The sequence below is a fragment of the Trichosurus vulpecula genome, chromosome 8, assembly GCF_011100635.1.
Source record: "Trichosurus vulpecula isolate mTriVul1 chromosome 8, mTriVul1.pri, whole genome shotgun sequence".
Classification (NCBI taxonomy): domain Eukaryota; kingdom Metazoa; phylum Chordata; class Mammalia; order Diprotodontia; family Phalangeridae; genus Trichosurus; species Trichosurus vulpecula.
The window spans coordinates 178,621,084-178,637,254 of NC_050580.1; the positions used below are offsets into that span (position 1 = coordinate 178,621,084).

A 16,171-nucleotide genomic window follows, 5' to 3' on the forward strand; every position below is an offset into this window, starting at 1 on the left:
TGGTCGATTTTCTCATCGTTTCTTTGTACTGAGTCTTCTCCATCTTATCATCATTCATCATCAACGGATAGTGCCTAGGCTTTGGCACAAGATGGGGTTGTCGCTGAGCAGAACACAGGGATGGCGTGACATTTGCCTTTTGTGAGGGACTATCCCAGTCAGATTACGTCTTACTGAATCAGGATACCCTCTAAATTTATAAGCCATTTTCATTCAAAGCATCCCTAGGGAAGTCCCCAGGAGCATCTCCTGATAGCACTGAATGGACTTCCCTTTGAGGAGGCTTCTCTCAGCCCAGTTACACTCATTTCCTGGATGACTTGGGCTAGTCTCTCCAATCTCTCTAGGCAAAGTAGTAACTAGGCCTTGGCAACTCTTTATACCTATCGATTATTATTATTATTTTAACAAACACTTACCCAGTGGCACCAAATTAAAAAACATTTAGCAATTGATTCTGTTTTCTTTAACTTTCTTCAGTTTTCACCCAAGAATTGTATTTTTCTCTCAGTTGTGTATGTTGGAAGTGTCACCCAAGTATTCAGAAAGTACATGGTTTACGATTTAGTTGAAACAGAATTCTTGCCCTTTAGACAAGGATGAATTTGCTTGCTTCATCTGGGCACGTTGAGGAGAATGAAAGGGTCAGTTTTTCTTTTTCATTTTCAACGGCCCATAGATGTATGACGAGCCTTCTATTCAAGGTTTGGAATCAGAAGATGAAGCAGATGAACAAGGATACAGTTAAAATAATTCACTTGGGTCTTGATATTTAGAAAGGGGGCTTTTGATGAATTAGATATGGTGTGTGTTTGTGTGTCTGTTATCTGATCTCAAGTTCAATTTAATTCAACAAACATTTTAAAACCACTCCTCCTGTTAGGTGGAGAGGGGAGAGGGGGTGGAGATACAATGTTTATATAAGATGTTTTCCCGTGTTCTAATAGAGTTTAGAGGCGAGTAATTGGATATGGCTCATGCACAAACTTCTATAATACAGACTAGGGAGCTTGCAGAAGGTTTTATTGATTGAATAGGTGTCATTTAAAGGATAGGTAGGAATTCATTAGGTGAAACAGGATGGGGAGGAGGAGCACCAGAGAATAAATGGCAAGAGGTACCAAGTCAGGGAAATTAGAGTCAGGTGTAGGAAATAGTTCAGGTTGCCCGGAGTGTAGAATAAATGGAGGATATTATTTGGAGACAAAGTTTAAAACACAATGTGGTGCCAACTTTTGTTAGCCCTCTAGCACCACGAAAAAGGAGTGAGAATTTTACTTGATGGGCAAAAGGAAATGACTGTGTGCTTTTAAGCTGGAGTGACAATAACAGAACTAGGTATAATTAAGGTAGTTTTGACATTAAGGTGGTTTGGAGGGAGGAAGAAGTAGAGGTTCAAGGCACTTGAAAGCTATTGTACTAATCCAAAAAGCATGTAACTAGAGATATTCTAGAGTTGTGCCAGGAGTAGGAGATACATTGAGGAACTAGAATTGGTAGTACTATTGGAATTTAGGGGCAGCTAGGTGGTACAGTGGATAGGGTGCCAGACTTGGAGTCAGGAGGACCTGAATATTCATTCATTCATTCCTTCATATTTATTTATTCATCTATATTCTCTCTCTCTCTCTCTCTCTCTCTCTCTCTCTCTCTCTCTCTCTCTCTCTCTCTCTCTCTCTCTCTCTCTCTCTCTCTCTCATAATCTGCCTGAGATTGGATCTCTTTACCTTGCTCAGGCTGGGAGCACAGAGACTACTCATGGTCAAATACTGATTAGCATAGAAGATTTATTTTTCTGACCTGGGCCACTTTTCCCCTCCTTAGACAGCCTGGTGGATCTCTACCCTGAGGAACTCACCATATTAATGTTGGACTTAGGTCAGACACTTGAATGATTTTAGCCCTACTGTAATTCAAGACTCCCAAACTCAAACTCCCAGCCCCAGCCTCACCAGAAACAGTTACTACAGAAGTGTGTCACCCCCTTCTGCCTTATTTTGAATTTCTTAAGGTATATTTTTATTGTTTTAGATAATTTCACTTGTGTTTTGAAGGGTTTGGCTGGGTGGATATGGGCTTGTGTTTGATAGTCATAAGAGACCTGAGAATAGGAACAAATGTTTTTGTTTTTCTTTCGTGTATCTCCTTAGGCACTGCTAAAGGGTCTGTAATTTGTAATGGTGAAGGAATACCTATACTCATGGAATCAAAGATATTGGCTTTAAAATGTACATGCAATCAAAGTAGCACAAGGCAGTGAATAGAGTTGGCCTCAGAGCCAGTAAGGCATGAGTTTACATTCCTCCTCTACAAACATAGACTCTAAGGTTTGGGTTAGGGGACAATGTGAAAAAGGCTTAAAGGTAATGGAGATTTATTCTTTTGAGCTATGAAAGTTATTCTCAGAGACACATTCTAATACTGGTCAAGTTGGAGATATGGTCCACTGAAAATGTGGAAAAACTTCATCTTCTAGGGCAAAGTTCAACTGTGAAGAGCTGTAAGGATTGTGAGAGTTTAAGATGATAGATCTGATCTGATGGAGAAATGTAGAACGGTTTTACTATGGAGGCAATCAATTGGACCTGAGAGAAGATGAAAGTTGCATTTCTGCTGGCTTAGGTATGTTGTGTCTTTTTCTATCAATTTATGAATTAACACTGCACATGCTTTGAGACTTGTCTACCTTATAGAATCTTAGATACTAAAGTTTCCACGTCATCTGAATGGAAGAAGTTTAGAAGAGAATCAAAAGGTTCCTAAAATATATCTGGCCTCTTTATGTCAAGAGAGATAACCTTGGCACAAGATAATGAATTTCTGTTGGATTTCTGGTGAATTTTTAACAGTAATAAAGAGTCATGTTGGAATTTGGAGATTCTTTTATTTCTCTTTTGTGGATAAAGCCCTTTAGAAAATGTTTCCTTATTATTACAGAGGGTCCCATGAAAGGAAATATATATCTACAAGTCCATGTAGTTTGTGTTCTGGGTGCTGTTCAGGGAACATAGCATGACCCCAGCATACAAGGAGGTGGTCAAATCTCTGGGAAGGCAAAATATGTTGAGCAAGAAACTGTTTGTTGCCTTTTCTTATTCAATTGGGCAATTGCATTTTCCATTTCTTCATTTTTTCTTCTTCATCTACATTTTCATTTCTCCATTTCTTCATTCCAAATTCTTCATTTCCCTGTTCTTAGCTAAGATGAACAAGAGAACAAGACTTTTCTCGTATCAGTGTAAGCTATATAAAAAACTAGGGAAATTATCTTAAAGGCTTCCCCCCCCCTCCAGATTCTTGGGGACTTTGTTGCAATCAGTAGCTGTTTGGACCTGTTCAGAGAGGGAGAGAAAGAGGAGACTCTCATGAGATGTGTACATTCTCACAAATGCAATGCTCTATTTTTCTGTCCTGGTCATGCTACTGAGGCTCCCTCTAAGTATCATAAATGCTTCTGCGGCTTACATACATGTCTGATCTTGATTGGAGCATTTCTAAAAATAAAGAGTAAATATTTCCCTCTTGGCAGGGAGCTTCCAAACCAGTAGGACTCTCTGTGAGGAAATAATGAAAAAAGCCAAAGTCAAAGGTTAATAGCATCCATGGGCTGACTAATGGGCTCCCAGGAGGTTTAATGCTTTCTGCCTTCAGCAAGAGCCTCTGAAACTAGTAAGACCTGAATGAGGTGCAGCATCACTCTGGTTATATAGCGTATGTGACAACTGATTCCAAGAGAAATTTGCCAAGCCAGAGACTAAATCTGTCCAAGTAACCTACCGACATAGGTAGAAGAAATTGTTGGAAACGGTGCCCTCTTTTGGCCAAAGATTAAAATGCCAAATAAATGACCACTACTTATCAGACTTCTTTTTTCAATTAAATAATCTCTGTTACCTCTAATTATCTCTAAATTATCACTAAGTTATTGGTGGTAGGAAAGAATCTAGTTGACCTTGATGGATGTGAGTTCTGTGGTCTAAATGACCTATATCGTCAGGTGCTGCAGGAATTGGTAGATGTGTTTGCTGAGTCACTGTCAGCAATATTTGAGAGATAATGAAAAAAGAGAGAGGAACCAAAATGCTGGAGAAGGTTAAATATTATTCCAGTTTTCTCTTTAAAAAAAATTATTTTCCCAATTGCATGTAAAAATTCAGCTTTGAGGTCCAAATTCTCTCCTTCCCTCTCTACTCCTCCCCTCCCCCAATCTAGTTGGGAAGGCAAGCTATTTAGTAAAGGTTATATATGTGCAATCATGCAAAACATATTTCCATATCAGTCATGTTGTGAAAGAAAACAGACAAAAAAACTCAAGAAAAATAAAGGTTGGTTTTGGTTTTTTTTTGGTATGTTTCAATCTGCATTCAGGTTCCATCAGTTCTTTCTCTGGAGGTGGATAATGTTTTTCATCATAAGTCCTTTGGAATTGTCTTAGATTGCCCTGTTGCTGGGAATAGTTGTCATTCACAGTTGATCATCGTGCTGTTATCGTGTACAGTGTTCTCCGGTTCTGCTCACTTTACTTTGCATCAGTTCATGTAAGTCTTTCTAGGTTTTTCTGAAAACATCCTGCTCATCATTTCTTATAGCACAACAGTATTCCATCACAATCATATACATCAACTTGTTCAGCCCTTCCCTAATTGATGGACATCCCCTCAATGTTCAATTCTTTGCCACCACAAGAAGAGATGCTACAAATATTTTTGTAAATTTAGGTTCTTTTCCCTTTTCTTTGATTTCTTTGGGATATGGACCTAGCAGTGGCATTGCTGGGTCAAAGGATATGCAGAGTTTTATAGCCCTTTGGGCATGGTTCCAAATTGCTCTCCAGAGTGGTTGGATTGGTTCACAACTCCACCAAAAGAGTATTAGTATCCTAATATTTGTCATTTTCCCCTTCTATCATTTTAGCCAATCTGATAGGTGTGAGATGATATCTCAAAGGTGTTTTAATTTGCCTTTCTCTAATCAATCATGATTTAGAGCATTTTTTCATATGACTATAGATAGCTTTAATTTCTTCTTCTGAAAACTGTCTATTCATATCCTTTGGCCATTCACCAATTGGGAATATACTTATAAACTTCACTCAGTTCTCTATATATTTGAGAAATGAGACCTTTACCAGAGAAATTTGTTGTAATCCCCTGCCCTCCCACACACAGAGTTTTCTGCTATTCTTCTAATCTTGGATGTATTGGTTTTGTTTGTATAAAAACTATTTAATGCAATCAAAATTATCTATTTCACATCCTTTAATGCTCTCTAACTCATTTCATCATAAATTCTAACCCTTATTGATAGATTTGATGGATAAGATATTCTATGCTCCTTTAATTTGCTTATGATATCACCCTGTATGTCTAAATTATTTAACCATTTTGATCTTATCTTGGTGTATGGTCTGAAATGAAGGTCTATACCTAACTTCCACAAAATTGCTGTCTAGTTTTACTAGCAGTTTTCGTCAGATAGTCAAAAGCCTGGATCTTTGCTTTTATCAAACACTAGATCTATGGTCATTTACTCATGTGCATTGTGTACCTAATCTATTTCACTGATCCACCACTATTTCTTAGTCAGTACTAGATTATTGTTCCAATTTTCAAGGAAAGAGAACAGAGTCTGAAAATTAGAGTTTTGACAGGAACCTTGACTTACATTCCTGGAGAAATTCTAGAGTCAGTCTTAAAAGAGATGGTCAGCGAATATTTAGCAACAAAAGTAGTGATCCTGAAAACCAGTATGACATCACCAAATATGGATCATAGCAAGATAATCTTACTTCACTATTTGATAGGGTACCTAAACTGGAGTCATTAGGTATAGATTATCTAAATTTTAGCACACCTTTTGATGAAAAATCTCTTAAAATTTTTGTAGAAAAGATGAAGATAAAGGAACTATATAGTAATAATATTTGGATTTAGAGCTAGTTGAATTATCAGACTCAAAAAATAGTTGTTAAATTATGCATTGTAAACTTGGTGAGAGGTCTTCACTGGAATAACTAAAAGGTCTGTATTTGGCCATTAAAATTTTTTTCATCAGTCTCTTGGATAAAGTTATAGATGGCATCTTCACTGAAATTTCAGCCTGGAGAAAACTGGGAGGGATAGTTAGCAAACTAGAATCCAGGTTGCCAAATGATTTTGATAGATTAGAACATTGGGATGAATCCAAAAGAGGAAATTCAATAAGTAGAAATATAAAGTTTTAAACTTGGGTTCAAAAATTCAACTTTATTCATATAGCATGGGAGAGACATGATGGTTAGAAGTTTATCTGATGAAGACCTAGAAATTTTAATTTGCTCCAAACTCAATCTGAGTCAGCAGCAGGGATGTGCTGTTAGATATTTAACAACTGGCTCTTAAAAAAGGGAAGCCCAATATACTTTTAAGTCTCATCATTTAATCTGTATCATTAACACATTCTCCATCATTTTCCTAAGTGTCTGTATGTGTCTATCTGAAACACTAAATCAAGCCCAAATTTATAGCTTGTCAATTCTCAAGATATGAATGCTAATACTAAATATTTAACAATCTACTCTTGCAATTTGGTTCAAACTGACTCCTGTTCGGCACTATGAGGTTGAAGCTAAAAATGTCATGTGATGTTGGAATATGTTGCAAGATAAATAGGTTCCAGGAACAAAGAAGTGATAGTCCTTCTGTAACCTATGTTATTCAGACTCTATTTGTAGTATTTTATTCAGTTCTCTGTGTCACAATAATAAGGACATTGACAAGCTTTAAGATGTATTGAGGAGGGCAAACAAGATGACAAAGGACCTTGAGAAATTACATTTGATTATCAGTTGAAGGAAGTGTGGAATATTTAGCCTGGATAAGAGAAAACTCAATGGTAATATGATATCTGATTTCAATTATTGAAAAGCTATCAGAAAGAAGTTAGACTTTTCTGTTTGACCCCAAGGGCAGAACCAAGAGTACCAGGCAGAATTTGCTGTTTCTTGGAAGTGTCTGATGCTTAGTGACCCCATTTAAGATTTTCTTGTCAGAGATGCTAGAGTGGTTTTCCATTTCTTTCTCCAGCTCATTTTACAGATGACTGTAAACTGAGGCAAACAGGGTTAAGTGACTTGCTGAAGGCCACACAGCTAAGTGTATAAAGTCAGTTTTGAACTCAGAAAGATGAGGCTTCCTAGCTCCAGACCCAGCACTCTAGCCACTGTGACACCTAGCTAAATTGAGGTAGGGAAAAGTTAGGTGACTTGCCTAAGGTCACACAGCTTATACACGTCTGAGGCCAAATCTGAACTTGGGTCTTCCTGACTCTAGATCTAATGTGTCATACAATGAAACATTTAGCTGACTCCTGATATGGAGGAAGGAAGCCTAGAGAGGAATAAGTCCAGTGAAAGCCCATAAATCTCAAGAGTCAACCCAATACACAGATCTGGAGGAGTCTGCTGTATCCATATGTGCCTTCTGCAAAACCAAACTATTTGGACCTAGCCACCACAGGCAGTAGGCATTTAACTTGTTTTAGTATTTTACTAAATATCTTTATTAAATAATCATCCTTAGGGGACTAGACAGTGGATTGTGGGAGTGGTTTTCCTAGAATGCTGTCAACAGTGTTCTTTTCACACTCCACCACTGTGCCCACCTAAAGCCTCATCTTTCCCATCTACTTCTGCTCTGTGGTTTACTTATGGCTCTTCTCTGAGCTGCTCTAATGGGGGTGCAGGTGAAGAGAAGTGGCTCATGTTGATGTTTGGGGTTTATGCATAGCTTTTTCCACCAATTAATTCACCGTGGGAACTGAAGACACAGAAATACATCCCTGAATCTTCTAGTTGTGAGGATGAGATCTTGAGGCTGATGGATTTGGCTTCTTTGCGGAAATTCACAGAATATCGATCTTCTATTTGATTCCTGTCTTCAGAATATTGACGAATGATATAAATAAGCTTCCCATTGGGAGATTGTCTGTACCAGAATAAATAATACTTTGTAGCACTGGTAGTATACACACACTCCAGGGTCACAGCTTCCATCTCTTGAATAGAAACTGCTGGTGGACTCTGAATGACTGTTTGGGCAGTGCTCCGTCCTGCATAAGAAAAAAAAAGAACAGGGCACATCCTTTGATATGGCTCATGGAAGATGATCACAGATAGACAAAGTTTAGTTTTAAGGCACTGGAAATGAGCAGAAGGGATCATAACATTCTCCCTGCTCCTCCAACTGCTTACCAGTCCAAAGCCTATGACCCACCCCAGCAGTTGCTCACCTCCCCAGTCCCTGGATCCTTGTGAGGTGGCTTGGTTGCCATGTCTTAGTCCTTACCCAGGCAGATGAAGGCTGTGAGAGGCCAGAGCAAGCTGGGGAGCAGCATACTGGCAGTTCTTCCTATGTGCGAATCTCTCCTGGTCTTCTCTGAATCTTGGGGTTAAGTCATGTTCCAAGTGACAAGTTCTGATGCAGATTCACTGGAGATGAATGATGTGGTTGGCCCAGAACAGGATGTGTGGCTTCTGTGGGAAACAGATTGGCAACTGTTTATGTTCCATTACTGCAAGGTTTTTCTAATGCTTCCTTTGATCTTTGCTGCTTTCCCATCCCATTCTGGGAAAAAAATTTTAAACTTACCTTACCCTACAGATAGATGCCAGGCTAGTATACAAAGGTTCTCTGGCGTAGAAAGAGACTCAATCTCTGGCCAGGGAGAAGGACAATGATGTGCCTGTGGCTATACTGCATTCTCCCATCAAATTGACTATAAATTTCTTTGGAATTTTCATTTACCTAACTCTGGTTCATGTCATTCAAAGAATAGGGGTTTTTTTGTTTTTGGTTTTTGGTTTGTTTTGTTTTTTATGGTCTCTAGCCTGTCTGTTGTAAACTGGTCTTGTCGCTTGGCAAACTTTGGGCCACTGGGGAGGTACTCTTAGAGATTAGAGCCTCAGTTTCTTGAGAAATTGAATGTTCCTCCTTTTGAGGAAGATAGTGGAAGAAGACATCATGGAATCTCATCCTCAGAGTGATGGTCGATTTTCTCATCGTTTCTTTGTACTGAGTCTTCTCCATCTTATCATCATTCATCATCAACGGATAGTGCCTAGGCTTTGGCACAAGATGGGTTTCTCACTGAACAGAACACAGGGATGGTGTGAAATCTGCCTTTTGTGAGGGACTATCCCAGTCAGATTACCTCTTACTGAATCAGGACACCCTCTAAATTTATAAGCCATTTTCATTCAAAGAATCCCTAGGGAAGTCCCCAAGAGCATCTCCTGATAGCATCGAATGGACTTCCCTTTGAGGAGGCTTCTCTCAGCCCAGTTACACTTGTTTCCTGGATGACTTGGGCTAGTCTCTCCAATCTCTCTAGGCAAAGTAGTAACTAGGTCTTGGCAACTCTTTATACCTATCGACTATTATTTTTTTTTAACAAACACTTACCCAGTGGCACCAAATTAAAAAACATTTAGCAGTCGATTCTGTTTTCTTTAGCTTTCTTCAGTTTTCACCCAAGAATTATATTTTTCTCTCAGTTGTGTATGTTGGAAGTGTCAGCCAAGGTATTCAGAAAGTACATGGTTTGTGATTTAGTTGAAACAGAATTCTTGCCCTTTAGACAAGGATGAATTTGCTTGCTTCATCTCGGCATGTTGAGGAGAATGAAAGGGTCAGTTTTTCTTTTTCATTTTCAACAGCCCATGGATGTATGATGAGCCTTCTATTCACGGTTTGGAATCCGAAAATGAAGCAGATGAACAAGGATACAGTTAAAATAATTCACTTGGGTATCGATATTTAGAAAGGGGGCTTGTGATGAATTAGATATGGTGTGTGTTTGTGTGTCTGTTATCTAGGTATCTGATCTCAAGTTCAATTTAATTCAACAAACATTTAAAAACCACTCCTCTTGTTAGGTGGGGGTGGTGGTGGTGAAGATACAATGTTTAGATAAGATGTTTTCCCGTGTTCTAATAGAGTTTAGAGGCGAGTAATTGGATATGGCTCATGCACAAACTTCTATAATACAGACTAGGGAGCTTGCAGAAGGTTTTATTGAATAGGTGTCATTTGAGTCAGAATTTAAATGACAGGTAGGAATTCATTAGGTGAAACAGGATGGGGAGGAGGAGCACCAGAGAATAAATGGCAAGAGGTACCAAGTCAGGGAAATTAGAGTCAGGTGTAGGAAATAGTTCAGGTTGCCCGGAGTGTAGAATAAATGGAGGATATTATTTGGAGACAAAGTTTAAAACACAATGTGGTGCCAACTTTTGTTAGCCCTCTAGCACCACGAAAAAGGAGTGAGAATTTTACTTGATGGGCAAAAGGAAATGACTGTGTGCTTTTAAGCTGGAGTGACAATAACAGAACTAGGTATAATTAAGGTAGTTTTGACATTAAGGTGGTTTGGAGGGAGGAAGAAGTAGAGGTTCAAGGCACTTGAAAGCTATTGTACTAATCCAAAAAGCATGTAACCAGAGATATTCTAGAGTTGTGCCAGGAGTAGGAGATACATTGAGGAACTAGAATTGGTAGTACTATTGGAATTTAGGGGCAGCTAGGTGGTACAGTGGATAGGGTGCCAGACTTGGAGTCAGGAGGACCTGAATATTCATTCATTCATTCCTTCATATTTATTTATTCATCTAAATTCTCTCTCTCCCTCCCTCTCTCTCTCTCTCTCTCTCTCTCTCTCTCTCTCTCTCTCTCTCTCTCTTATAATCTGCCTGAGATTGGATCTCTTTACCTTGCTCAGGCTGGGAGCACAGAGACTACTCATGGTCAAATACTGATTAGCACAGAAGATTTATTTTTCTGACCTGGGCCACTTTTCCCCTCCTTAGACAGCCTGGTGGATCTCTACCCTGAGGAACTCACCATATTAATGTTGGACTTAGGTCAGACACTTGAATGATTTTAACCCTATTGTAACTCAAGACTCCCAAACTCAAACTCCCAGCCCCAGCCTCACCAGAAACAGTTACTACAGAAGTGTGTCACCCCCTTCTGCCTTATTTTGAATTTCTTAAGGTATATTTTGATTGTTTTAGATAATTTCACTTGTGTTTTGAAGGGTTTGGCTAGGTGGATATGGGCTTGTGTTTGATAGTCACAAGAGACCTGAGAATAAGAACAAATGTTTTTGTTTTTCTTTCGTGTATCTCCTTAGGCACTGCTAAAGGGTCTGTAATTTGCAATGGTAAAGGAATACCTATACTTATGGAATCACAGATATTGGTTTTAAAATGTACATGCAATCAAAGTAGCACTAGGTAGTGGATAGAGTAGGCCTCTGAGCCAGTAAGGCATGGGTTTACATTCCTCCTCTACAAACACAGACTTTAAGATTTGGTTTAGGGGACAGTGTGAAAAAGAAGGCTTAAAAGTAATGGAAATGTGTTCTTTTGAGCTATGAAAATTATTCTCAGAGACACATTCTAATACAGGTCAAGTTGGAGATATGGTCCACTAGAATGTGGAAAAGCTTTATCTTCTAGGGCAAAGTTCAACTGTGAAGAGCTGTAAGCACTGTGAGAGTTTAAGGTGATAGATCTGATCTGATAGGGAAAAGTAGAACGGTTTTACTATGGAGGCAATCAATTGGACTTGAGAGAAGATGAAAGTTGCATTTCTGTTGGCTTAGATATGTTGTGTCTTTTTCTATCAATTTATGAATTAACACTGCACATGCTTTGAGACTTCTCTACCTTATAGAATCTTAGATACTAAAGTTTCCACACGATCTGAATGGAAGAAGTTTAGAAGGGAATCGAAAGGTTCCTAAAATATATCTGGCCTCTCTATGTCAAGAGAGATAACCTTGGTGCAAGATAATGAATTTCTGTTGGATTTCTGGTGAATTTTTAACAGTAATAAAGAGTCATCTTGGAATTTGGAGATTCTTTTATTTCTCTTTTGTGGATAAAGCCCTTTAGAAAATGTTTCCTTATTATTACAGAGGGTTTCATGAAAGCAAATATATATCTACAAGTCCAGGTTGTTTGTGTTCAGGGTGCTGTTCAGGGAACATAGCATGACCCCAGCATACAAGGAGGTGGTCAAATCTCTGGGAAGGCAAAATATGATGAGCAAGAAACTGTTTGTTGCCTTTTCTTATCCAATTGGGCAATTACTTTTTCCTTTTCTTCATCTTTTCTACTTCATCTACATTTCCATTTCTCCATTTCTTCATTCCAAATTCTTCATTTCCCTGTTCTTAGCTAAGATGAACAAGAGAACAGGACTTTTTTCGTATCAGTGTAAGGTATATAAAAAGCATGGCAAATTATCTTAAAGGCTTCCCCCCCCCTCCAGATGCTTGGGGACATTGTTGCTATTGGTAGCTATTTGAACCTGTTCAGAAAGAGAGGAAGAGGAGACTCTCACGAGATGTGTACATTCTCATAAAGGCAATGGTCTGTTTTTCTGTTCCTGTCATGCTACTGAAGCTCCCTCTAAGCATCATAAATGCTTCTGTAGCTTACATACACGTCTGATCTTGATTGGAGCATTTCTAAGAATAAAGAGGAAATATTTCCCTCTTGGCAGGGAGCTTCCAAATCAGTAGGAATCTCTGTGAGGAAATAATGAAAAAAGCCAAACTCACAGGTTAATAGCATCCACAGGCTGACTAATGTGCTCCCAGGAGATTCTTAATGCTTTCTGCCTTCACCAAGAGCCTCTGAAACTAGTAAGACCTGAACAAGGTGCAGCATCACTCTGGTTATAGAGCATATGTGACAACTGATTCCAAGAGAAATATGCCAAGCCAGACACTATATCTGTACAAGTAACCTACCTACATAGGTAGAAGAAATTGTTGGAAACATTGCCCTCTTTTGGCCAAAGATTACAATGCCAAATAAATGACCACTACTTATCAGACTGTTTTTTTTTTCAATTAAATAGTCTCTGTTACCTCTAATTTTCTCTAAATTATCACTATACTAGATTATTGTTCCAATTTTCAAGGAAAGAGAACAGAGTCTGAAATTTAGAGTTTTGACAGGGACCTTGACTTACATTCCTAGAGGAATTCTAGCATCAGTCTTAAAAGAGATCATCAGTAACTATTTAGCAACAAAAGTAGTGATCCTAAAAACCAATATGATATCACCAAATATGAATCATAGCAAGATAACCTTACTTCATTACTTGATAGGGTACCTAAACTGGTAGCTGGGATCATTAGGTATAAATGATCTAAATTTTAGCATACCTTTTGATAAAGAATCTCTTAAAATTTTTATAGAAAAGATGAAGATAAATAAACTATATGGTAATAATATTTGGATTTAGAGCTAGTTGAATTATCAGACTCAAAAAGTAGTTGTTAAATTATGCATTGTAAACTTGGTGAGAAGTCTTCACTAGAATAACAAAAATATCTGTATTTGGCCGTTAAAATTTTTTTTCATCAGTCTCTTGGATAAAGTTATAGATGGCATCTTCACTGAAATTTCAGACTGGAGAAAACTGGGAGGGATAGTAAGCAAACTAGAATCCAGGATGCCAAATGATCTTGATAGATTAGAACATTGGGATGAATCCAAAAGAGGAAATTCAACAAGTATAAATATGAAGTTTTATACTTGGGTTCAAAAATTCAACTTTATTCATATAGGATGGGAGAGACGTGATGGTTAGAAATTTATCTGATGAAGACCTAGAAATTTTAATTTGCTTCAATCTCAATCTGAGTCAGCAGCAGGGATGTGCTGTTAGATATTTGATGACTGGCTCTTAAAAAAGGGAAGCCCAATATACTTTTAAGTTTAATCATTTAATCTGCATTATAAACACATTCTCCATCATTTTCCTAAGTTTCTATATGTTTCTATCTAAAACACTAAATCAAGCCCAAATTTATAGTTTGTCAATTCTCAAGATATGAATGCTAATACTAAAAATTAAAAAATCTACTCTTGCAATTTGGTTCAAACTGGTTCTTGTTCAGCATTATGAAGTGGGAGCTGAAAATGTCATGTGATGTTGGAATATGTTGCAAGATTAATAGGTTCCAGGAACAAAGAAGTGAAAGTCCTTCTCTAATCTATGTTATTCAGACTCTATTTGTAGTATTTTATTCAGTTCTCTGTGTCACAATAATAAGGACATTGACAAGCTTTAAAATGTATTGAGGAGGGCAAACAGGATGACAAAGGACCTTGAGAAATTACATTTGATTATCAGTTGAAGGAAGTGTGGAATATTTAGCCTGGACAAGAGAAAACTCAATGGTAATATGATATCTGATTTCAATTATTGAAAAGCTATCAGAAAGAAATTAGACTCTTCTGTTTGACCCCAAGGGCAGAGCTAAGAGTACCAGGTAGAAATTGTTGTTTCTCGGAAGTGTCTGATGCTTAGTGACCCCATTTAAGATTTTCTTGTCAGAGATGCTAGAGAGGTTTTCCATTTCCTTCTCCAGCTTATTTTACAGATGAAGAACTGAAGAAAACATGGTTAAGGGACTTTCCTAGAGTTACATAGCTAGTAAGCATATGAGGCGGATTTGAATTTATGAAGTCTTCTCGATTCTAAACCCAATGCTCTATTCATTTTACCACCTAACTTCCTCAGGTAGAATTTACATAGAGGCCAATTTAAGGGTCAATAACAGGAAACAAATAAAACAAACATTTCTAACACCTAGAACTTCCAAAAGGGAAATAGGGTGCCTCAAGAGATGGTACATTCCCACTCATTGTACTTTAACAAGCAAATGTTGTATAACCATTTGTTGAATGTATTGTAAGGGCTTAGGCCACTATAGTCCTTGGTAACTCTAAAATTCTATGCTTCTGTGATTTCTGCCTGACTTGGTAACTTGGTTCTCTTCACTTTCTTTATCTGCAAGGATTTCATGGGCTATTTCAGCTCTAATAGTCAATAAGCCTCAATGTCCCGTGATTTTACTTGGCTACTAGTGAATTAAATTGTACCTACATTGATTATAATTTCAAATTAAAATGCAATAGCTTATGAAGAAGAATGAACATCTTTCTCATGATTAATTCCTAAATATGGACACCCAGCACCAGAACAAGAGAATAAGTTCTCATGCTTGGGAGTAAGAACTGTCCCAGAGATGGAGGTTTAGGATATTCCATAGGCTTCTACTCCCTTGTTTTCTAGTTTCAACGACAGCAGTGGCTATGGGCCAACAGAGTTCATTTATTTTCCAAAGGCATGTCCCCACAGTAGGGTTTGTTTGGAAAGAGAATAAAACTCCTCTCCCAAAGCTGGCCAGACTCAAGATCACTCCTGTGCCTCTCGGGGTTTATGTTCAGCTCCCCCTACAGTCACCATCACTGTGTCACTCAGAACACAATAGTACACAGCAGAATCTCCCATTTGCACTGAAGTTTTCTCCAGGTGGAATAAAGATTTTTCCTTAATCTTTTTGGCCCAAAATCCATTGTTGTCTTTCTCCTGGTCTTTCCCTGATGTCTCTCTCAGGAAGAGCTTCAGAGCTTCATTGGGATACTGTATATACCAGAAAAGGTAAGGTGTTGTTACACTGGTCTGATAAGAGCAGTTCAGTATGAGTGGTGTTCCCTCAGGGAGAATGATGGGTCCTTCTGTCTGGGTCACTGAATCTCCATAAGTGCCTCCTGAAAAACAAATACATTGGTTACACTCTATGTATAAGCCATTTGTTTGTTTGAGAGAGAGAGAAAGGTTAGAAATCCTACTAAACTGAAAAATATGGACATTGACTTGATCAGGGACATTCTTCTCACCAAAAAGCAACAGGATCCCAATCACTGAAGCAGAAGCAGAGATCATGGGTGGTCCAGTCATGGGGAAGTAGATGTGAGTACTTCCTTCCCTAGATCCGGTTGTCTTCCAAGTTCTCTTCTACCAGGATACAGAAAGCAGGTAATACTCTTGATGTTCTTAATTTTAAACAAACGTTCTTTTTGGTTCTAAGATTGTCTTTCTAGTGTGTGATATCAGGCTCCCTCTGGGTCTTCGGTTTGGAGAAAAGAAGAGGAAAACAGAAGAGAGACAGAGATATCATCATATTAAAACCACAGTTAGTGGTTTTTGTGTTGGTTTTTGTGTTGTGAAATATCGCTCTCTTGTGGTTGAGTGTAGGAATGGCTATGAAATATTCCTCAAGATACCTGTCATCACACTCAACTATGTGGCCTCATTTCCAATTA

The 16,171-nt window shown here is 38.2% G+C and overlaps 1 gene segment (V, D, J or C); it reads right to left on the minus strand.

Annotated features, from left to right (window-relative positions):
• Positions 1-15,260: 15,260 nt before the first annotated feature.
• On the minus strand, positions 15,261-15,806 carry LOC118829687. The segment is given in 2 exon segments: positions 15,261-15,616; positions 15,746-15,806. Coding segments are annotated over 2 exon segments (417 nt in total).
• Positions 15,807-16,171: the final 365 nt, after the last annotated feature.